At 35.4% G+C, this 22,588-nt stretch overlaps 4 protein-coding genes across 4 annotated transcripts; 2 read left to right on the top strand and 2 right to left on the bottom strand.

Annotated features, from left to right (window-relative positions):
* Positions 1 to 6,473: 6,473 nt before the first annotated feature.
* LOC110410240 (large ribosomal subunit protein eL37z-like) lies at positions 6,474 to 7,750 on the top strand. The gene is made up of 4 exons (XM_021419864.1): positions 6,474 to 6,608; positions 6,704 to 6,839; positions 7,280 to 7,381; positions 7,479 to 7,750. Exons 1-4 carry the CDS (start codon positions 6,606 to 6,608, stop codon positions 7,520 to 7,522), a joined length of 285 nt encoding a protein of 94 aa, XP_021275539.1. The 5' UTR covers positions 6,474 to 6,605; the 3' UTR covers positions 7,523 to 7,750.
* Positions 7,751 to 10,368: 2,618 nt separating this feature from the next.
* On the bottom strand, positions 10,369 to 11,058 carry LOC110410761 (putative F-box protein At1g67623). The gene has a single exon (XM_021420624.2). The coding sequence runs from the start codon at positions 11,056 to 11,058 to the stop codon at positions 10,369 to 10,371; it is 690 nt and encodes a 229-aa protein (XP_021276299.2).
* A 2,044-nt stretch (positions 11,059 to 13,102) lies between these two features.
* Positions 13,103 to 16,375, bottom strand: LOC110410239 (P-loop containing nucleoside triphosphate hydrolases superfamily protein). The gene is made up of 4 exons (XM_021419863.2): positions 15,729 to 16,375; positions 15,259 to 15,328; positions 13,753 to 13,915; positions 13,103 to 13,556 (listed from the first exon to the last, which is right to left on the bottom strand). Exons 1-4 carry the CDS (start codon positions 16,354 to 16,356, stop codon positions 13,338 to 13,340), a joined length of 1,080 nt encoding a protein of 359 aa, XP_021275538.2. The 5' UTR covers positions 16,357 to 16,375; the 3' UTR covers positions 13,103 to 13,337.
* A 57-nt stretch (positions 16,376 to 16,432) lies between these two features.
* LOC110410238 (adaptin family protein) lies at positions 16,433 to 22,561 on the top strand. The gene is made up of 11 exons (XM_021419862.2): positions 16,433 to 16,619; positions 16,776 to 17,292; positions 17,389 to 17,513; positions 17,678 to 17,876; positions 18,247 to 18,475; positions 18,595 to 18,761; positions 18,900 to 19,109; positions 19,667 to 19,777; positions 19,890 to 20,066; positions 21,147 to 21,593; positions 21,990 to 22,561. Exons 1-11 carry the CDS (start codon positions 16,567 to 16,569, stop codon positions 22,278 to 22,280), a joined length of 2,526 nt encoding a protein of 841 aa, XP_021275537.1. The 5' UTR covers positions 16,433 to 16,566; the 3' UTR covers positions 22,281 to 22,561.
* The last annotated feature ends 27 nt before the right edge of the window (positions 22,562 to 22,588 follow it).

The raw sequence follows: 22,588 nt of genomic DNA, 5'->3' as shown, positions 1-22,588 counted from the left end.
CGCCAAAATGTCCTCCATGCATGCATATATATATATATATATATATATATATATATATTTAGAGCGAGATTGATTCAATTAACGCGACAAGTTGATAAGGAAATTAAAATATCAAGTATATCATTATATATATATGTATATATATATACGAATTATGTATACTAAAATTAAAATATATGAGAAGTATAAAACGAAAGATTTCAGCTTCAAAAGGTTGATTTTCTTCTGGTATTTAAGGCAAGCAAAGAGAGGATACGAGCAGTTGCATGGCCCATGAGATCCCATACGGCCATCTGCATTGGACCCCTTTGGGCCTTTATTACCATCAACTGTCACTTCTTATGCTCATCCTTTGCTCCTTTTCTCTCGCAATTATACAAATAGTAGTAAGGAAATCTGATGACTGACCAACCGACTTTAAATCCAAATATGGGTATCTTTTTTTTTTTTTATGCCTCTGATCGAAAAGATAATGCTGTGAGGACCCCTTTAACTAAAGCAGATATACACCGCCCTAATGGGCTTTTTTTAACCTTAATGCTCTTATTTGGTATCTAATTAACGGTTGATATCAAAAGGGGAGAGATATAACATATATTAGATTTTCTAAACCATAGTTTGGGAAACTTTTGTTTTGCAATTCCATCCTTACTTACCCACCTTTCCTCCAAAATTATGGTTTAAGAATTCGATGTTGTTTTGCTTTTATTTTTTCATCTAAAAATTTTAATTTGTGTATGTTATCTTTGAGAAAGGATTGTGTTAATTTTTTTTTCTAAAATTGTTCTAATTTTATTGGATGTGTCCGAGGAGACCGATATTGTTGGTTTGTTTCCTCTTTTTTTATAAATGGGTTCACGCATGAAATGAGAATTGCTTTTTGTTTACACTTTAGCGTGAACCAAATCTACCATTTCTTTGGTCATGATTCCTGTCCTCCCAAAGGAATTGTCATTAGTTTTCATTGATGGATAGATATATTAGCAACTTTCACCAAATTAATACAAAAAAGTATTCAATTAACTTAAATTGGTGAAAAATCCTATTTAGTGGTTGCTTCCAAAGCTTGACATAGACATCTATTAGCTGGCTTTTGTTATATTTGACAAAAGGAACTAGGATTTTCCAGTAGACCACATTGATGAAATATATATATATATATATATATATTTTTAATTATTAGATTTGTAATTTATTGAACTGTTTTTCTTTTCACTCAAAAAAAAAATGTCTATTATCAATCACAATCCCACCAAACTTAAACCCCTAGAAAGGATATATGAATCTATTCTTATGCATTCCAACAACACATAGTTTTCTTTTCAATATGTAAGCAAATAAATATTATTGACCTATACAATTATCCCATATCCACTTAGACAATGAAAGTGATCGGAACAAACAAAAATGTTGATAATGCTTTGAGTTTGTTTGTATCCGTATAAATATGTAGACAGTGACAATGTTATGTTGTTATCCCCGTCTGTTAAATTTCATGCGTAGATATTTAAAAACATAAACAAAAAGATGGGAGAAATAAGATAACTGAATAGGTTTAGTGAACCAACTAAAGGCATCGTTTTAAGGGCAGCCCTCCACTGAAACCAGCTAGAGTGGTCCTTGCTATAAGGTGTGTTTGGCATCCACAAGCAGATGATAGGCAATTTCGCTACTTCTTTCTTTCTTAGTGTACGTACACATCGGTGGCACATGGTGGGCAAATCAGGACCATCCAATTTTATTTTTATTTTTATTTTTTCCCCATTTGAGGTGCTAAGCAGCCTTAATTGGTTGTGGTCCATCAAAATTGATTATCCGAACGGTTTGATCGATACAACTTTTTTTTTTTTTGCCCTAAAAATATAAAGAAACAAAGAAAGATTTAATTGAACCATGGACCATTTACCACAAGTCAGCATCAGATCAGATGGTGGGGAGTTATCCTTCAAATGAAAATGTCATCCATCTAACAATCGCAAACCCATGATTGGAATCGATCAAAATGATGATTAATCCTGGAATGTCTGTCACGAAAATGCATACAGATCCCATCCTACTGGCTTGATTTGATCCCAAGCATATATGTGTGTTCTGACAAGTAGACAAATGTTATTCAAGACTGCAATATAGATTGAGCTGGAAATTCAAAGAAAAATAAAATAGAATGAATATTTGTGTTGTTGCTGTTCTGATATTTTAACGTGTCTCCATCTTCATTTAATTCTTCAGGAGTAATTATCAATTTTGTTACAATTTATTCTGACATTTAATTTTGTTTAGCACCACAAATGTTTTTACTTCTTGGCTATGGGAATTGGCAGCTCCTACTTTCAAAAACAAAAAAAATGGATTTGCTCGTCTACTCATGTGACAGGCGAGTAGCTCTCATTTTTTAAATCATTATATATTTTAAATTTTATTAAAAATTAAAACAACAACTGTTATTAATCAAAATGTTACTTATCATTTTATATCGTTTGATATTAATGTATCATATTAATATGTCATAATAAATATTTATTTGAATTTCTTGAATAATTCATATATTTTAGTATGTGAAATTTCTCTCTTAATATTAGCAATAGAGATTTGAAGAATTAGTTCTTGAATCTATTAATTGGGTTTAACTCGTTTTGCTATAGCTTTATTTCATTTTAAACAAAAGTAGCATAAGTATATATATGAATTACGAAGATATATTTTAACTATATAAAGCTTTCGACTTATAATTTTGATATTAATTTGAATATATTGAAAGAGACTTAATTTTATTGAATGTGAAAAAGTTACTTTCATAATGAAATTCAAACTTGTCGTGATATTATTTAAATAAAAAAATATGTTTTTTTTAAATTAAGTTGACAATGATTACATAAATGTTAATTCGAATCTATTGTTATGAACAATCAAACTGCAGATTCAATGTGACATTACAGTTATACCGTAATATGTTAATTACTTAATATTTTCTTTTAAGTCACTTTGAAAAAGAAAAAAAACCTTTCAAAAAAATAAATAAAATTGTGGGGTTATCAGGTGCTGGTGGAACTTTGACTGGTTCCTATCAAAGAAACTAAACTAAAATTGATCTTTCACCATTGCAGTGCTGGGGTGGTTGATAGTGTTGGCAACTTGGCATGCATCACAGGTATTTCCAAAAGATGTAACGATTCAATCATCAGAGTGTCAAGTTCATTGAGTTGTATTCACGATTGAGATGGATGATCCATTAGTTTATCACAATTCTTCCTAACATAAAATCTCTACCGCCTTTCACTCCTGATTGCATTTAGGTATCAACAAGGACAGAAATAGACACATTTTGTTTCGTTGCCATTCCCAAAATTTTTATCATAAAGACAAGAACAGTGGTCAAATGGAACATGGCTCAATCTTTATCTTCTTTGTTTCTTTTGCATAGACAATTAAGTACTAGTTAATTGTTTAATTAACCCCTTAAAAAGTCAGTTGGAAGAATCTTATCTGATCATTAATTCTAATTAAACCATTTAAACAAGAAGTCTTGGTTGACACGGCTGTTGGGATATGACTCAGGAACTAATGGGATTTCTACCCCTGGTATTGCCATGGCTTCCCAAGTCCACATTGTCCTTGCTGCAAGGGGAGAACTTTTTGCGTGTCTGAAAAGGGCAAGACGACTAAGCGCGTGCGTGTCGATGAAATTGACAGACTATAACAATGATCATAACATGAAGAAGATCATGTCACGCTAAGGGAGAGACTTAGCTAGAGACTAGAGAGTTTATGCAAATTTGTGCTACTCTTTTTATCTCTCGCTCTCACTCTGGCTCTTTCTTGAATTAGGTTGGGGGAGTTGGGACCGCCACTTTCTCAAGCAAGACCATGACCTTTCTAATCTTCAAATCATAACTCAATCCTCAGTTCACATGCTCTATGCAGATTCCAAAGTGAAGGGTGTTTTGCAGGGTCCAAGATACACTTTCTCTCTAGGCGAGAACCAGGGAAAAAAAAGGGGTCTTTTGCGCAATCTCAACCCTTATAAAAAGTTCAACAAGCTTTTTCACCACTCACTCTCTCTGTACTTAGGGCAGATTTTTGCTATTTTCTTTTCCTTTCTTCTTTAAGTCACAGTCCCTAAGGTTTCTTTCTCTATGTCAGTGCATTGAGGGAGACAGCTAATGCAGAGCAAAGAGAGAAAGAGCTATAGGGAATTAAGAGGGACGTTATATGTGCTTGGTGAAAGCTAAGCATCAAACCCACTTGCTCACTTTTTCCCCCTCTCCTTTGCGCTTTCTCTTTAAAGAATCTAAGCTGACTAGTATTGAGCAAGGATTCTTCTCCAGGTTGCTATTATCTTGAGAATTAAGTGGAACTCATTCACACCAACCATTTTTCTCTTCCACTCAAATTTTTTTTGGCACCATCGCATGCATGTTACTTGCTCATTATTCCAAGTATATGCATGAATATTATTGGGAGCCCTTTTGCATGGTTTGCACTTTGCAGTTCGAGTGGGAATTTTCAAAAGCCCTCTTGTGGAAAGTCCTCACATGTTCTTGCTTTGAACTTCATATCCTTAGTTTGGACCAATACATTGCTTCTTCTTTGGCTTTCTTTCTGATTCCCTTTCTGTCAATTTCTACCCAATTCTCAGTTGAATGATCGGTATATATACTAACACTCCTCCATCATTTCTTAAAGATTAAAAGTAACAAAGCACCCAAGAAAACAAAAGCAGTATCATGCACTCGGGATATTGTAATAGTCTGGTCAAAACATTCACCAAGTTTCTAAATCAATGCAAAGAGGTTAGAAGGTTGGCTTTCTGTTTGTCCTCTCGAACTGTGCTGTATATATTTGGGTGCTTAATTTCTTTACATATAAAAAAGGAGCAAGTTTAACTAGTGCAAACATACGACCAAGAATTTTTGTGTTATAATGAATCTTCGCCCTCTTATTTTGATTAGGTTTGGAGTCATAACTTGTTCAGCTCGAAATATTTAGAACTTATATATCTTTTGTTAGGGCTTAATATCTCTCTATATATAGTGGTGGCTGTTCTGCCATTATGTGCCAGTGATAACAACTTCAACGCTAGCTTTTGTTTTTCCTTTTTTTTTTTATTTCTCAAGTTCAATTTGGTTGGTCATATTTTTATATTATCTCGAAATTATCTGTTTTTTAAATTTAATTACATTTTGTAAGGTTAAGAGAAATTTAATCGATCGTGTTTATATATTATTTTAAGATTACTTATTTTTTAAATTTTAAAAAAGTATATTTATGAGCTTCAACCGGCTTTGTCGACGAGGCAAGGGTGATCCTTGTTGGTCTTCCTTAGAGATGATCATTATGCTTTTGGAACTTTCTATGAGAGCAACAGTTAAGGAGAGTGTTCCTTCAATATGGGCCTTGGGCCTAACTCTCAACAGTGTGTCAGTATTTTCTCTGCTGTGGCTTTTATTATTATTATTATGTCCTATGATCTTGATTTCCACTTTTGCTTTCCTTTTAAGTTAATCTTTGGTAGGAAAATAATTTGTGAAAGAGGAGAATATTACAGTTTAACCTTGAAATCAATGAATCGGGATAGAGTTTAGGAGGTGACGGGTGGTGACGATAGTCACTTTTTAATTTTTTATTATTATAAATATAAAATTTAATAAATAATATGATTACTTTTGTAATTATTTTTTAATCATTTCTTATGCAAAATCCTAATTCATCGTTGTCATTGAATCGCATGCTAATAACCGGCTGATGCAAAGCAAGCCTAGTCTATCAACCTAGTTAAATAGTGCAAACATTTAGTATGATTACTTTTTTTAATCAAATTAATAAAAAATACCGTCAAAATTAACTGAATAGTCTGAAAATGAAATTGTAACCGATTATTTTGGTTAATAATCAAATTAATCAAATAATTTATAATATTATTATATATTATAATAATAACAAGTTTAATATTATTACATAGATTATAACTTATAAATTATTTATATAGAAATTGCTTAATTCAGTTAAGTGAAAAAATCTTCCAAGCCAAAAGCAATTGAATTAATCAATTCAATAGTGTTTAGTTTCGAATTAATCGAACTTTTTTGATTAATTTGAATTCAATCGAAAACTTCTTAGCCCTTATTATTGAATAGAAGTTGTTGGGAGATGGCTTTGACAATTTTTCGAAAATGAAAAAAACATAATTTCTAATTGCATTGGTTTTAACTTAAATAACAAAAAAAAAAAAATGAGAGCTTCATTCCCGTATTCCACCAAAATTTTCCTTTTCTATATTTCAGGCTTTTTATTTGGTACTCCAAGATCCAAAAGGAGTAAAGGGCCGGACACCTTTAGGTTTTCATGCACAATTATGGTTTGAAGGATTTTGGGCTTTTAATTTTCCAAAAAACAAATTGGGCTGTGATGGGCTTTTCTCTGAAATGGGCTAACCAAGAAATGCCCTAAGAATTCGCTTGGATCCCCGGTGTGTTGGTCCAAAAGCAAAGGTGAAGAAAAACCCTAATTTCCTTCATCATATATAAATGTCTTAACCTCGTTTTCGTCAAACTTTTTCCCAAGGCCCTGGCAGTTCTAGGGTTTTTGCAGCAGCATCAACAGAAGAAATGGTATTATTATCAAATTTGAATTCAGTTTTTTTTTTTGTTCACGTTGGTTATGGAGAAATTGAAATTGATTGTACGAAAGTTTGATTTGTTGATAGGGAAAAGGAACTGGAAGCTTTGGAAAGAGAAGGAACAAGACTCACACTCTCTGCGTTCGATGTGGACGCCGAAGCTTCCATCTCCAGAAGAGCCGTTGCGGTGCTTGTGGCTACCCTGCTAGCCGTATCCGGAAATGTAATCTTTCTTTCGCTTCTTCGCTTCAGATTTTTCGAATCCATGTATATAACTGTAATTTTAGCTCTGTTTTTAGTTGCTTAGCTGAACTTTGATAAGATAGGCAAATTAAATAATTCACGGTAATCATCACACGAAACTTATTGTTGTTTGTTTTCTTGTTTTGGATTCAGCAGATCATAAAACATTTTCCATGTCGATTCGTTTGATGTTTCCCGTCATTTCCAAATCGTATTTTCTTGCATAAGAAATTAATATATTAAGCCATCTTTGATTGATTGTAAATTTCATTGCTTTGTCATAAATGGGTTCCTGGATTTATTGCTGATTTCTTTCAGTTTACTTTGCTCATCTAACTTTGCATGCTGAGCTGTGGCTTTTTTTTGGCAACATTAGCTCGTTTGATTGATTTGGTGAATTGGTTTTGTGTATGGCTTTAGATAACTGGAGTGTGAAGGCTATTAGAAGAAAGACCACCGGGACTGGCCGCATGAGGTACCTCCGTCATGTGCCCCGGAGGTTCAAGACTGGCTTCAGAGAAGGTACATGATCTTCTTACTGAATCTTATGCTGTTTGAACTGAAAATCTGTGGTGATTGGATGATTTGTAGTGATGGGATGTTCTTGAATTATTGTCAGGTACTCAAGCAACTCCCAGGAAGGCGGCTGTTGCTGCCTCATAAGTTCATCGTGGGGCAATGCTAGTGCACTTTGTTTTGAGATTTACAAAGAAGAAGTTTCTGTTATTATCAGTTGTGTGTTATTTTTTGTTTTCCGAGTAATCCCTGCAAACTTTAAATTTTGTTTCATTATGAATTTAAACAATTTTATTTTGATTACTGAGTATAATTTACACTCTTGTGCAATGTGTGATAGTATAATTTATGTCATTTCCATGTTACTTTTTAACACATCTGGTTTTATTCGGATTGACCATTTATGGCATCAGAGGGCTTTGGATTTTGTATTTTCCTTTTGGGCCAATGGTAGACTCAAGCGTCACTCTTATTGAAGAAAGCATCACAAGGGGTAAATCTCTCTGGGTTTAGATTCTTTCTTTTCGGTTTGGCCAATGGCCGACTCAAGCAGCAGGATGATCTCTTAACTGATTAATAACAATCGTTGGGACAGCCCAAATTCATCTCTCCAATTTAGCCCAAATGCAGCTCAGGTTCAACAGCATATGTTGCATGTATTGTTTGGCATCTCGAGCTGAGTAGATTTAAATAGTTGTATAATTGCGTTCCTACAAATGTGTATGGCATAAAACGTCCATAGCTTATATTAAACACCTTCAGCTACAGGATAATTGTTGCTAATGGATATATAAAAGAGGTTAAAAAATCCACTAAATTGGCAACATGCGAGTGCTTGATTCTGCACTCTTTCCCTTTAGTGTTTCAGCCGGTAATGCCGTAGTTGAGCCATGTTTAATATTCTCTCATCACGACCTTGGTTTGTAACACTGCTGGTCATAATCCATTGTGGCGCAGTCTGGAAGAAGCTACGTATCAGCTCCTGAAGGTCACTCACGTTTTCTCAGGCCTTTTCGCTCCATTCTTTTTCTTCTTCCGCTTGTCACATTTGGTGAAGATCAGTGTCTTGGGGATCTGAAGACCACAAATAAAGGGTTAGGAGGAAAGCAGATAACATGCTTCATGAACAATTAGCATCCTTTTACAAAGAAGTCAGTACTCAGGATCAGCTGGCTTTCTTCTGCCGTCTTGAGAAGATGGTATGGTTGACGTATCAAAGTGGGTTGCATCTCCCTGTACTTTTCTCTTGTTTTAGGTCGAAGAAAATTTACCTGGTTCGGACCAAGCCAACTAGCATATTCAAGGTCAATTTTCTTTGCAGGAATGCTAGCATCTGTAAGCAGGAAAACTGAGACTAATGTTGAATGGTTCCGGAAATAGTCTTTGGAAAACTTGCTCCAGTCTGTCCTTAGTTCCTCAGGGGCTGCTGCGTGCCTGTTCAACAAAAAGTGTAATCGAATTGAACTCTGGCGGTAATGCCACATGCATAGTCCTCAACACTTGTAGTTTGGTGTAATCGAATATAGTAGCATAAATCTTTAAAAGCATAATGTTAACTTTTGGGGATGCATGGCTGCTGGATGTTAGTTATATAGAGCCGATTCAGTAAAATATGACAGCTTTGTTCCCCTTTGCACTCTTTAACTTAAGCACAAAAATTATAGTCTACACTTGAACAAGTTCTATGAAAGTTGAGACAAAAATATACTCTAGTCAATATTTGCCTAAGTTTGGAATCAATGAAGTCCTAAACAGCTAAAATAGTGAACTAATATATATAAGTTGAAAGTAAGACTTACTGATGGCAAAGCTGGACACTGTGTACTACAACCATTTTTTATTAAAACATAGAGGAAATCCTCTTGCCAGGAGAAATATTTTGAGAAAAGAATGTAATTAAACAACTGAGGTTTATAATTTAGATTCAAAGGAAGACAAACAAAATAGAGGTTGAAGGCAAGGCTCTCCTATCATTTGTCTTTAAGTGTTGTGTGGAGTGCCTGTTTCTACTTCATCCGGAGAGACAGGAATTACAGGGTTTTTGGTAAAGCTGGGAAGTCTCTCTCCTACTGGTATTCTGCTTCGTATGGTGGAATCTGTTAGAAATAAACTGAATGGGTTGAAACAAATAGCAACAGATCCTGTAATTAGGAAGTTATTTAAAAACTGGGGATTGGGTGATCATAAACTTGTTTGATTTTTTGTGCATGGTTTTCCCGCATTGGTAGGATGTCTTTTTGTAACAGGTCAATTCCTTGGACAAATACAAATTTACTTATAAAAAAAATAGAACTTGACAAAAATACTTGTTACCATCAACTTGGGCAAAAGAAGGGAAGTATTATACTCGATATCTTATTTTTTTAGTACTATTTGCATCTTAAATAATCTCAAGCTGTAATGGACTTGTCTTAAAAAATAACTTTGAAAAGAAACTTAAGCTCATATATAAGTAAAGGTTATGAAGTGATAAGACGGCATTACCCAGGGATTAAGAAGCATTTACATATGAAGGGTAGAGGTGAGAGGCAATATGGGAAAGACCCTGACAGTAATATTTCTGCATGAATCTGTAAACATCATGCAAGGTAGCAGTGGCAAGCTCCTACAACCGTCCAGGTAGCAAATTCCTACCTCTCGTGAAAGAAAGAAAGCCATGCAACGATACGATGCATGTGAGCCGACAGCTCTAATGTACTACGCCTCCTTATGAGCCGTTACGGCTAGTGCCCTTGTTATTCCCGATGATGGACTATGCCTTGTATTGCTTTTGCTTGAAGAAGAAGGAAATATATGTGAAGCTTTCTTCATCTCGAGCTATTGTTTTTAGAATTGATTTTTGCTGTTGCTTTCATAAATCTTTTCACATCTTATGCACTAGAAACTGGTAATCGGTAAATCTAACTATATTTCCACTACAAGATTAAAAGAACAAATACATATATAAAATTTAGATTACATACACTAGATCAACAAGGACTAATTAATTAACTTTATTTAACTAGGTATTTCCTAACCATGTCAGAAAATAAAGTTGCTTCAGTCTCCCAAAAGCAAGAATTACAACAAGAGAGGTTATCCAATGGATTATATTTTGCTTCCCAAGCTTGGCCTTGATCTGAACTCAAATTGTCATCAGAATTGCAGCTGAGTTTTGTGTTGTGGACAGATTCTTTTGGTCTCTGCAAAGACACACGAACCCACATCACGCTCAACATCTTGTTAGTTTTATTTCTTGTGCTAGAGCTCGTGCGATCGAGAGAAGACACAATTTGAAGACCCTTTTGTTTAAGCTCACCTCCCAAACAAATCAAGATAATGCCATACACATATTTGGCTTCGACGTGATCTTTCTCGACTGCTTTCTTTAAATAACGCAATCCTGACTCCAGTTTTTTCTTGCTAAAAAAATTGAGCATCCCTGTTCTATATAAGGCTTCTGCATTCTTGGCGTCTTTGCATCTTTTTAAAAAGATTTTCTCTTTTTTATACCACGGAACAGGACTGATATTCTCCATCGAAACATTCTCAAAGATATAATTATCATTGGATGCTTCAAGAAAAGCCTTGCAACTTAATTTAACACTGCGGAAATCAACAATTGAATTAGAAGCTGCATGTCTAAGAATTTCTGCCAACATCTCCCTCGGAAGAGACTTGATATTGCTGGGTTTTTTCTTCATTGTATTCTCAATTAACCCTGCAATGCAAGAACGTGAAAAGAAAGCTCAAAAAAGGTAAGAGGAAAGCTAGTCATATATAGGAAGGGCAAGAGGTGGACTCGGTGATTGTTGAGGATTAGGAAAACAGATATCCTAATTTATCAGGGATTAATGCAACGTTGAATTTTGACCACTGATTCTATTGGTCTTTTTCTAATTATTATATTAATTTTTTAATTTTGTTTCGGTTGATTATATATTTTAATAAAATATGTGACAAGTTTTAATACTATTTGTAAGTTTTATTTAGATAGTATCCCTTGTTAAAAATAAATAATTTATTGTTTTTTTTCTTGTCTTTTCCCTTTTTTTTCAACCAGATAAATTATGTGGCATGAGAAACATGTTCTACCGGTGCTTTTTTTATGCTTTTATTAGAATTTACAAGTTATATCTAAAATACTTACGCATGCTGGGGTCAAAATTTTTAATATTGAAAAAAAATATTAATGAAATTATATATAATTATATTTTATTGACTTTCAAATTGAAATTACTAAATAAAAAAGAAATTTTAATTTTTACTTACATAAGTTAAATATATAACTTAACTAATAAATATCCTTATTTTAATATTAACTCAATCCCATAAATAACTTTCAACTCTAATTTTCCTAAACGTTAATTTTAGTTTTTTATATTCACATAAATACTCAAAATTTTAGAGTACAAAAATTTAAGTACTTATTCTCATAAATCAGCGATTGAGTTAATGTTGATATACTTATAAAGTTGTTGTTTATTAGAGTACTTATTAGTTCAATTGAATTATAAATCTATTATATTAATTATAATCGATTAATTTCATTTAATAATTTAATTTATAATTCCTCAAAAGAAATTAATTTGTGAAAAATTTACATTTCTAAAGTGGTTTCGTATAAATAATGTAAAAAAAAAGAAATGAAAAAGGAAAAACAAAAGAAAAAGGAAAGGAAAGGGAAAAATTGTTGTTTTAACAATGTCTCATGAGAGTGAGAGTCACTGTTAAGGCAATAATGACCTATACTCTCTAAGCAATAAGATTATATATTAATTAATAAATTAAATACTTAAATGTACTCAAAGCCCTTTTTAATTATATCTATTTCTTTTTTTTTATTTGGCATCATAAAATCATTCGTAAAGTGTAGCAAAATAGATTACTTAATAAGTGAATATAAATCTTGAAACATTTACATCCCAAGTTCACATTTCGTTTGGTTGTTTGTTTATATATTTGTTTATTAATTTCTTTCATCAATGTAAAATATTGAAAGTCATTTCATTGCTAATGTAATTATTTTTATAATAATCTTATAAAAAATAATATAAATAGTTTTCTTATCAAGAGATACATATACGAGCATTTGATTTCAAAATAAGTGTATATATTTCTTATTGGTTAAATTATGCAAGTAGTCTCTATATTTACAGAAATATGAACAGAATCCTTATATAATAATTCATATAAATTGAACTTTTATTTTTGATTTATTAATTTCAATTCAACTTATTTTGATTTGTTTTCTTGCTTTAGATTCAGCAAATCATAAAACATTTTCCATGTCGATTCTTTTAATCTTTCCTGTCATTCCTAGATCGTTTTTTCTTGCATAGATGGTTATTATATTAAGCCATCTTGGATTGATTGTCAATTTCATTGCTTTGTTATACATGGGTTCCTGGATTTATCCTGATTTGTTTCAGTCCATCTTGCTCATCAAACTTTGCATGCTGAAACAGTGGCTTCTATTGGAAACATTAGCTTGTTTGGTTGATTGGTGAATTTTGGTTGTGTATGGCTTTAGATAACTGGAGTGTGAAGGCTCTTAAGAGGAAAGAACACCGGCACTGGCCGCATGAGGGACCTCCGTCATGCGCCCTGGAGGTTCAAGACTGGCTTCAGAGAAGGTACATGATCTTCTTACTGAATCTTATGCTGTTTGAACTGAAAATCTGTGTTTGTTGTATGATATGTAGTAATGTTCTTGAATTATTGTCAGGTACTCAAGCAAGTCCCAGGAAGAAGTTTTCTGTTATCATTAAACAAGAAATTTTGATTACATAAATCCTGATGCACACAGGCTAGCTTTTGGGGCTTTGATAGCATTCCAACGTATGAGTACGGCATAAAACGTCCATAACTTATATTAAACAGCTTCAGCTACACGATAAATTGTTGCTAATGTACATATAAAAAGGTTAAAAAATCCACAATATTGGCAGCATGCAAATGCTTAATTCTGCACTCTTCCCCTTTAGTGTTTCAGCCAGTAATTCCGTAGTTGAGCCATGTGCAATAAAATCTCATCACGACCTTGGTTTGTAACACTGCTGGTCATAATCCATGGTGGTGCAGTCTGGAAGAAGCCGCGTATCAGCTCCTGAAAGTCAGTCACATTTTCTTCAGGCCTTTTCCCTCCATTCTTTTTCTTCTTCCGCTTGTCACATTTGGTGAAGATTAGTGTCATGGGGATCTGAAGACCACAAACTAGGGTTAGGAGGAAAGCAGATAACATACTTCATGAACAATTAGCAACCTTATACAAAGAAGACCGTACTCAGGATCAACAGGATTTCGCCTGCTGTCTTGAGAAGATGGTACGGTTGACATATCAAAGCGGGTTGCATCTCCCTATACGTTTCTCTTGTTATAGGTCGAAGAAAATTTACCTGGTTCTGACCAAGCCAACTAGCGTATTCAAGATCAATTTTCTTTGCAGGAATGCTGGCATCTATAAGCAGGAAAACTGAGACCAATGTTGAACGGTTCAGGAAATAGTCTTTGGTAAACTTGCTCCAGTCTGTCCGGAGTTCCTGAGGGGCAGCTGCATACCTGTTCAAGAAAAAGTGTAATCCAATTTAACTCTTGCAGAAGTGCCACATGCATAGTCCTCAACACTTGTAGTTTGGTTGTAAGAATATAATAGCATAAATCTTTGAGACAGCATAATATGCTCTTTTGGGGGTGGCTGGTGGATGTTAGATAGAGCCAATTCAATAAAATATGCCAGCTTTGTTCCCCTTTGCACTCTTAGCTTATCTCAAAAGTTATAGTTTACACTTGAACAAGTTCTATGAAAGTTAAGACAAAAACCAACTCAAGGCAATATTTGCCTAAGTTTGGAATCACATGTGAAGTCCTAAACAGCTAAAATGGTGAACTAATATACATAAATTGAAAGTAAGATTTATTGACGGCAAAGGACACAGTGTCATGCACTAGGAAAGACATATTACAACCATTTCTGATTAAAACATAGAGGAAATCCTCTTGCTGGGTGACATCAGTCCACAAAAAATTTGAGGAAAAGAATGTAATTTAACAGCTGAGAGTTATAATTTAGATTCAATGGAGGACATGCAAAATAGAGGTTGAAGGCAAGGCTCTCCTGTCATTTGTCATAAGAACTGTGTGGTGTGCCTATATATACTTCATCTGGAGAGACAGGAATCACAAGAGTTTTTGGTAAAGCGGGGAAGTCTCCCAAGGGTATTCTGCTTTGTATGGTGATATCTGTTAGATATAAACTGAATGGCTTAAAACAGATAGCAGCAGATGATGTGAATAGGGAGCTATTTAAAAACCGGGGATTGGGTGATCATATACTTGTTTGACTTTTTGTGCATGGTTTTCCACCATTGGCAGGATTTCTTTTTGTAGCAGGCCTATCCTGCTTTCTTTGAACAAATACAAATTTACTTATAAAAAAAAGAGGTTCAAAGAGAACTTGGCATAGATGCTTATTACCATCAACTTGGACAAAAGAAGGGGAGTATTATACTCGATATCACTTTTGTTAGTACTATTTGCATCTTAAATAATCTCAAGCTGTAATTGACTTGTCTAAAGAAATGAACTTAGAAAAGAGATAAGCAAAGATTATGAACCAATATATTGATCTCTCACCGTTTAAAATTGAAAAACCTAATTCATCTAAGCTCTAGCCCCAAATTAATCATTTGAGAAGGGTACATGAATTCTTGTTTCTCAGGACAGTTAAAAAGCCTAATGAATGTAGGTTTCTAATATTCCACAAATGGGAAAATCGGATTTATACAAGCAGCAGAAGTCAAGTAGTGTTTGTTTTAAATATAGCATGTTACCGTTTATACCAGGTGTAAATATATAACAGACTATATAGGACAAGTATATAAGAGGCAATTGGTAAAGCATACCCATATCCAGGCAAATCCACCAAATACCAATTATCATTGATGCGGAAATGGTTGATGCATTGTGTCTTCCCTGCAAGGATGAAAGTACTACTAGTGGTCAATACGCACCTCCTCACAGACTTTGAAGCTAAAATGAAAAACTTTGAATTGAATGAACCAATAAAAAGCCTGTCTCGATCCTAAGATTACTCCTTTCCCAACAAGAATTGAAAAACCATTAACACCAAGAAGCTTAACACTAAACTGCTACTACTTAAATCCTTATTAAATCTGAAAGCGTAAAATTGGATACAAAAATTTGTTGTTTCTAATACCCCTCCTGAAATGATAAATTGACATTAACAAATTACAAATATCTTGTTATGAAGCAGAAGCAGACATATTAACTTTAGAAGATTCTCGCACAAGAAACATTCCAGTAGCCTAAGGAAAAGAATAATGATACAGTAGCACATGAAACCCTCTCTTACCAGGTTTCTTAGACGTGAGAGCAAGGCGTTTCCTTCTTACAAGCGAATTGAGAAGCGAAGATTTCCCCACATTAGACCGACCAACAAGCGCAAACTCAGGCAATCCATCAGAAGGACAATCCTCGGTCCTCACACTACTCTTCACAAACTCAGCTTGAACCACTTGAGCCTCCCTTGCATACTTGCTCACCACTATGTTCGACCCTTTCAAGATTCTTGTACTTAAGTTAGGATCGTCAAAAGAAACCTCTGTCTCTGGAGGAACAAACAACTTGTCCAGTGAAATCTCCACCCGCGGCTCTTCTGGGACAGAAAAATGAGTGACGGGTATTGGCTCAGCGGTTGAAAGAGTCGATTTTGGAGCAGAGAAAATTGTCGGGCAAGTCACTTTGATGGGTAGTTTTGGTTTGGGGAAAAAATTTAAATTTGGCGGCGGTCCCTTAAAGACCAAATATTGAAATCTTGTAAGCTGAGTGAGAACCATCACTCTCTCTTGCAACCAAACCGATGAGTAGTTCTTGTCATTTGCTAGGCAAAGCCGCAACGGCAAGCTAAAAAATCTGGGCCGAGGCCGATATTCTTGAGTTAAAACGCACCGGTTTGTACCCGGTAGGAGTAACACAGACATAGATAAATACGCCAACTTGTTAAGGGAACGCTGTCGTATGGACTGATAAACACTAAACGTAGAGGTTTTAAACGTGTCATAAAACTGTAACTGTCTCATCTCTCTTAAACTCCAATTCCAACAACTCTTGTCTTCCTTCCTCGGCCGATCAGCCTGTGGTTCGGTGGATCTTTGGTTTGAGCTTACATCGGATTCCGTTAGCCACCAACCATGGCTCCCCCGGCTCAGTCTCAACGGTCATCGTCACCGTCTCAACCTTCCGGGTAACTCTTATCATTTCCCCTGACCCCAAGCCTTCAATTTTAGCAGCAATTTTTACTCTGTGTTTTTTTTTTTTGTTCTCATCGGTTTAAGTTCCTATTTAATTTTCGTTCTCTTTTGATGGACCTCTAATTAAACTTGCTAATTACTATGAACAGTAAAAGTGAAGTCTCCGATTTGAAACTACAGCTCCGGCAGCTGGCCGGCAGCCGAGCACCGGGCGTCGACGATTCGAAGCGAGAGCTATTCAAAAAAGTGATCTCCTATATGACGATCGGAATCGACGTGTCGTCTCTCTTCGGCGAGATGGTGATGTGCTCGGCCACATCCGACATCGTTTTGAAGAAAATGTGTTATCTCTACGTGGGTAATTACGCCAAAGTCAACCCTGATCTCGCTCTCTTGACCATCAATTTCCTCCAAAGGGATTGCCACGATGAAGATCCAATGATCCGAGGGCTTGCCTTGCGCAGCTTGTGCTCGTTACGTGTCGCAAATCTAGTGGAGTATTTGGTGGGGCCGTTAGGATCCGGATTGAAAGATAGTAATAGTTACGTGAGAGTGGTGGCGGTTATTGGAGTTTTGAAGCTATATCATATCTCAGCTTCCACTTGTGTCGATGCGGATTTTCCTTCAACATTGAAGCATTTGATGCTCAATGACTCAGACACTCAAGTGAGAGCTAGTTAAAATGCTAGTATTGTTTGTCAAAAAACTTTTTTTTTGTTTGTAGAATTAGCTCGTGGATTATTGAGTTATTTGTTTCACTAGGTAGTTGCAAATTGTTTGTCTGCTTTACAAGAGATTTGGAGCGCGGAAGCTACCACTTCTGAAGAGGCATCGAGGGAAAGGGAAGCTTTGATTAGCAAGCCGGTTATATATTACCTATTGAATCGGTATGTTGTATACTTAAAATCAAGAATTAAGGGGAAAAGTGAGATGTTGTGGTGATTGTGCTGTCATTTATCTGAGGTTCAATTCTTAGTCGTGCTGTTTAATTAATAAAAATTTCTGTGATGTTATTTTAAATGAATGCTTTCCAACGTGTTTTTATGTGTAGGATCAAGGAATTTAGTGAATGGGCACAGTGCCTTGTGCTGGAGTTGGTAGCTAAATACGTGCCGGTAGAGAGTGATGAGATTTTTGACATTATGAATCTCCTTGAGGATAGACTTCAGCATGCCAATGGGGCTGTTGTCTTAGCCACAATCAAAGTGTTTCTACACTTGACCCTATCCTTGACTGATGTTCATCAGCAGGTGCCTATCAAACTTCTTTTATCTAACTATTTAATTCAATGTGTGGAATATTGTTAAATATCTACTTTGCACAAGCAGTTTACTTGCATATTTGCAATCAGGGAGGTGCTTTTCAGTTAATTATGAGATTATGGTTTATGCTTCTTTTGTCAGTCATCAATACCTTCTTTACTTTTATCTCCAAAGAGAAGTTATTTCTTCTTGTTATTTGGAAAAAAATATTGGGCCGGCGTTTTGACCCTGAATCATCCTGCATGACCTTGATGTTAAACCATACTTTGATTGGATTAATTAGATTTATAGTACCCACATATCACTTGGTTTTGTTTGTGGGCTCTGGAGTTTGCTAACGCAATTCTTTTATGTTAAGGTTTATGAACGTATCAAAGCACCCCTGTTGACCCTTGTCAGTTCAGGAAGCCCAGAACAGTCTTATGCAGTTTTAAGTCATCTGCATATCTTGGTGATGCGGGCACCTTATATATTTTCCTCAGACTACAAACACTTCTATTGCCAGTATAATGAACCTTCTTATGTCAAAAGGTTGAAGCTTGAAATGTTGACTGCAGTGGCAAATGAGAGCAATACTTATGAAATTGGTAAGCAAATAGCCTCACAGTTTGTTTGTGAGGGCCTTTCTGGAAAAAGATGACATCAGTAAATTTTCAATCTTCCGTCTTGTGTAGTCGGATATGTAACCTTGTTGAGTCAATTTCAGTGACGGAATTGTGTGAGTATGCCGCAAATGTTGATATTCCCATTGCCAGAGAGTCAATAAGAGCTGTTGGCAAAATAGCACTGCAGCAGTATGATGTGAATGCAATTGTTGATAGGCTTCTTCAATTTCTTGAAATGGAGAAAGACTATGTTACTGCTGAAGCTCTGGTAAATAAATATATCTCTGCCACTACTAGAAGTTTGGAATCTTAAATATATGCATAATTCACATGCCTTACTGTCTTCCCACCAAATCATGATTAGTTCACCATTGCCAGCTAGATTGATATAAGTTCTTTTGTGCAGGTACTTGTAAAAGATCTTCTTAGAAAATATCCTCAGTGGAGCCATGATTGCATCGCTGTGGTTGGGAACATAAGTAGCAAGAATGTACAGGAACCCAAGGCAAAGGCAGCTCTTATATGGATGTTGGGGGAATATTCTCAGGATATGCAGGATGCTCCTTATATTTTGGAGAGTTTAGTTGAAAACTGGGATGAGGAGCATTCTGCTGAGGTAAACAGCCTGCTTGGATATTTTCCAATGATCCCATGTTAAGTCATGTTCTGTTGTTTTGAACCATTTCTGATTATAGTTAATACTACTTATATTTTGGAGTTGGTTGCCTTTGTGTGAAAAGAAAAGGTTGTTGAGCCATTTTATTCAACTGCCGGTTGTATCTATTATGGTATTCTTATACCCTTGTTGGTTCTCAGATGTTCTTATTCATGTCTTTCTAGTGGATATGTGGGGCAGTAAATGTGTTAATATGGTTTACATGCTAGTATAGTATAGTTGCTTGGCAAATGTATATCATCTTAGGTACTTTGATTGTTTCTAATTATCTCTGTGTTTACTTAACACACATGTTCAACCCCCAGCTGTTTCCTCTCATCTCATTCCACAACAGAAGGGCACTGCTATTTTGTTATTGTAGATTAAGTATTTGTGAAGTTGCCATTGGCAGTAGAATTAAGGCCTCTTTTTTATACTGAAATTTTGGAAATTGGATTCAAAGAACTGCATCATGAATTACATCATTTACTTGGATGATGGATGGTGCCATTGGACAGGTTCGGTTACATCTTCTCACTGCAGTAATGAAGTGCTTTTTTAAAAGGCCACCTGAGACTCAAAATGCTTTGGGAGCTGCTTTGGCTGCAGGTATTGCTGATTTTCACCAGGTATGGGTTTGTCTTTTTATGTCTTTCTTTTTCCCTCTTACATTAATAGTATCGTTTGAATTGTCTAGTTGTTTTCTGGAAACAATAAATTAAATCTTCAACTTGAATGCAGGATGTTCATGACAGAGCCTTATTCTACTATAGGATTTTACAGTATAATGTATCTGTAGCAGAACATGTGGTAAACCCTCCAAAGCAAGCTGTTTCTGTTTTCGCTGATACTCAGAGCAGTGAAATTAAAGATCGGATATTTGATGAATTTAACAGTTTATCTGTTGTATACCAGAAGGTAACTACTAGGTTCTTCCAACTTTATGTTATAGGCCATTTTTGTGTCCTTTGGACCATTTAGAAAGCTCTTGTGATGGGTTCTTAAAGCATTCGATTTGCATATTCAAATGAAAAAATTAAGGCAAAGACAAGGCATATGCAATAACCTAATTACATAGTTTGTAGTTTCAACCTTAATCAAAGTTGATGATGTGGATCTGGTTGTTGAAATCCGTATCATGCTGGTGAAAACTGATTGGGTTTTCGCAAAAAGTACTTTTTTTTTTGCCTGAAATAATAATAGTTCTTCAATAAGGCCATTTTTCATTCTAAGCCTCATGGCAAAGGGAGTCTGCCTTGCTTCAAGGTGTGCCATGAAGCTTGCCATGAAAGTGTTATTCTAGCATAACAACCTAAAAAACTAGAATATAATATCACATGCAATCTCAACCAAATATATGTGGGACATTGCATAGTTAACACTCCCTTTGATGTGTAAGAAAATTTGTTCTTGGGAACCACTAGACCAAAATGTATAAGCCATTAGCTGAGGGTCCAAAAATAAGTCTTATTTACTTTTCTCCTCATCTACAAGTAACTTAGGCATAGAATTAAGGGGGAAAGAATTTTTCTTTCCCTTGGCGAAAGGTGCATTTTTTAGCAAGGTGAAGTTTTACTTGTCAAAGTACTTACATCTCTTAAGTTATCCATACCTTTGTCAATTCCATTTCCTGCATAATTGTCAAACTAATAACCCATGGAAGAACCAATGATGATACTTGTGGAATGGACTTGCAACTTTAGTTTGCGTAACAGCTGTGACGTAACTTGCTACAACTTTGCCTTGTGTACTCTTGAGAGCTAAAAAATTGGCTACTGATGAAATAATTTGCTCTAATCACTGTATTGTGGCTCTCAAAGCATTTTCTTAATTTTACGCAGTTTCCTTTCTGCTATTAACCAGTGTAGTGTGCTATATCCACTCTGCATCTGTTTTGTGTTTCTTTTCCTTTTTTTTTCAAAGGAATCTAGGTGGTTCTGTTGTTGTACTTGAATCACAATAGAGTCAGGCTTAACTGATAGTTGTAAATATCTGCAGCCATCTTACATGTTTACAGATAAGGAACACAGGGGTCCTTTTGAGTTTTCAGATGAACTTGGAAATCTATCTATTGGTGGAGAAGCAGCAGATAATGTTGTTTCGGCTCAGAGTGTGGAGGCAAATGATAAGGATCTACTTTTAACTACTTCCGAGAAAGAAGAAACTAGAGGTTCAAGTACTAACGGTTCTGCTTATACTGCTCCTTATGATAGTTCGTCTACATCTGTCTTTGCCTCACAAACACGGATAGAGTCGGAAATTTCAAATCCCACCTCAGCAGGCCATGCTCCACAAGCTAGCTTGGGAATTGATGATCTACTTGGTCTTGGTTTACCAGCAGCACCTGCTCCTTCATCTCCTCAGTTGAAGCTTAGTTCAAAAGCTGTTCTAGATCCAAGCGCATTTCAGCAAAAGTGGCGCCAGTTACCAGTTGCTTTGTCACAGGTTTGCTTGTCAAATATAACAATATATAGTTTGACTTGTTTTCACTTGTTAGTATCTCCTGTTGGTCATGCCTATCTCTTGCTTGCTTTCTCTTAGACATTAAAACCTTTTCTTGGCTGACTTTTAGCAAGGATAATGCAGTTGGATATTATCTTTATATTATTGCCTGAATTTTATTTCTGGCTGATGGCCACTTATGGTACAACCTTATGTCTAGAGAGTAAACTATTTATGAAAGCATTACGTCCTTAGCATGAAAACTATCCTCAGAGTTCAGGACAAAAACCGTCCCTTTCCTTGAAAACTAAACCACTAGATGGCCCCTGGAATGGAAACCATGCCTGGTCCTTTATATATATGCCACCTTTCTCAAAACTCGTCATTAAATCGGTGCAGGAATGCTCAGTGAGCCCTCAAGGTGTTGCGGCATTTACAGGTCCTCAAGCTCTCCCTCGGCACATGCAAAGCCACTCGATTCACTGCATTGCATCAGGTGGTCAATCCCCTAATTTCAAGTTCTTCTTCTTTGCACAAAAGGCGGAGGAGACATCGAATTATCTTGTGGAATGTATAATCAACACATCATCGGCTAAAGCCCAAATAAAGATCAAAGCCGATGATCAAAGTACATCCTCGGCATTCTCAACTCTCTTCCAATCAGCCTTGTCCAGATTTGGTATTCCATGAGGGCTTAAAACGCATTCTTCATTTAATGGCTCGATGAGAAGATGTTGGTTGTTAATGTTGTTGTTTTCTTTTCTTTGTGGAAGAAATTAAAGAGAAAATTGTTTTACCGAGAAAGAATTGATAAAACACGTTTTTTGTAGGTGTAGATGTGTGCATGTGATTTAACAACTTTTGTCCTTCTTGATTTCGATCCTAGTTCATCGTGTTAAGACCAATAAGGGTTTAAGAATATTGTAATTGATTCAACTGAAACATTACTTAACATGGCATATCATTGGACAGCCTACATTTTGTTGTTAGTAAAATTT

Source organism: Theobroma umbraticum, unplaced genomic scaffold, assembly GCF_002168275.2.
Source record: "Theobroma umbraticum cultivar Fairchild unplaced genomic scaffold, ASM216827v3 scaffold_56.0, whole genome shotgun sequence".
NCBI classification, from domain to species: domain Eukaryota; kingdom Viridiplantae; phylum Streptophyta; class Magnoliopsida; order Malvales; family Malvaceae; genus Theobroma; species Theobroma umbraticum.
The sequence above is the reverse complement of the archived record's forward strand: the minus strand, read 5'-3'. Positions and strand labels throughout refer to the sequence as shown.

Coding starts and splice junctions, on each gene's coding strand:
- LOC110410240 (XM_021419864.1), top strand. Junction 6,840..7,279: donor TGCTAGCCGTATCCGGAAAT/GTAATCTTTCTT, acceptor GTATGGCTTTAG/ATAACTGGAGTGTGAAGGCT. Junction 7,382..7,478: donor CAAGACTGGCTTCAGAGAAG/GTACATGATCTT, acceptor AATTATTGTCAG/GTACTCAAGCAACTCCCAGG.
- LOC110410761 (XM_021420624.2), bottom strand. CDS start 11,058: ATGAAGAAAAAACCCAGCAATATCAAGTCTCTTCCGAGGGAGATGTTG.
- LOC110410239 (XM_021419863.2), bottom strand. CDS start 16,356: ATGTCTGTGTTACTCCTACCGGGTACAAACCGGTGCGTTTTAACTCAA. Junction 13,916..15,258: donor GTGGATTTGCCTGGATATGG/GTATGCTTTACC, acceptor TTTCTTGAACAG/GTATGCAGCTGCCCCTCAGG. Junction 13,557..13,752: donor GTTGGCTTGGTCAGAACCAG/GTAAATTTTCTT, acceptor TGTGGTCTTCAG/ATCCCCATGACACTAATCTT.
- LOC110410238 (XM_021419862.2), top strand. CDS start 16,567: ATGGCTCCCCCGGCTCAGTCTCAACGGTCATCGTCACCGTCTCAACCT. Junction 17,293..17,388: donor TCAATGACTCAGACACTCAA/GTGAGAGCTAGT, acceptor TTGTTTCACTAG/GTAGTTGCAAATTGTTTGTC. Junction 18,476..18,594: donor GAGCAATACTTATGAAATTG/GTAAGCAAATAG, acceptor AGTCAATTTCAG/TGACGGAATTGTGTGAGTAT.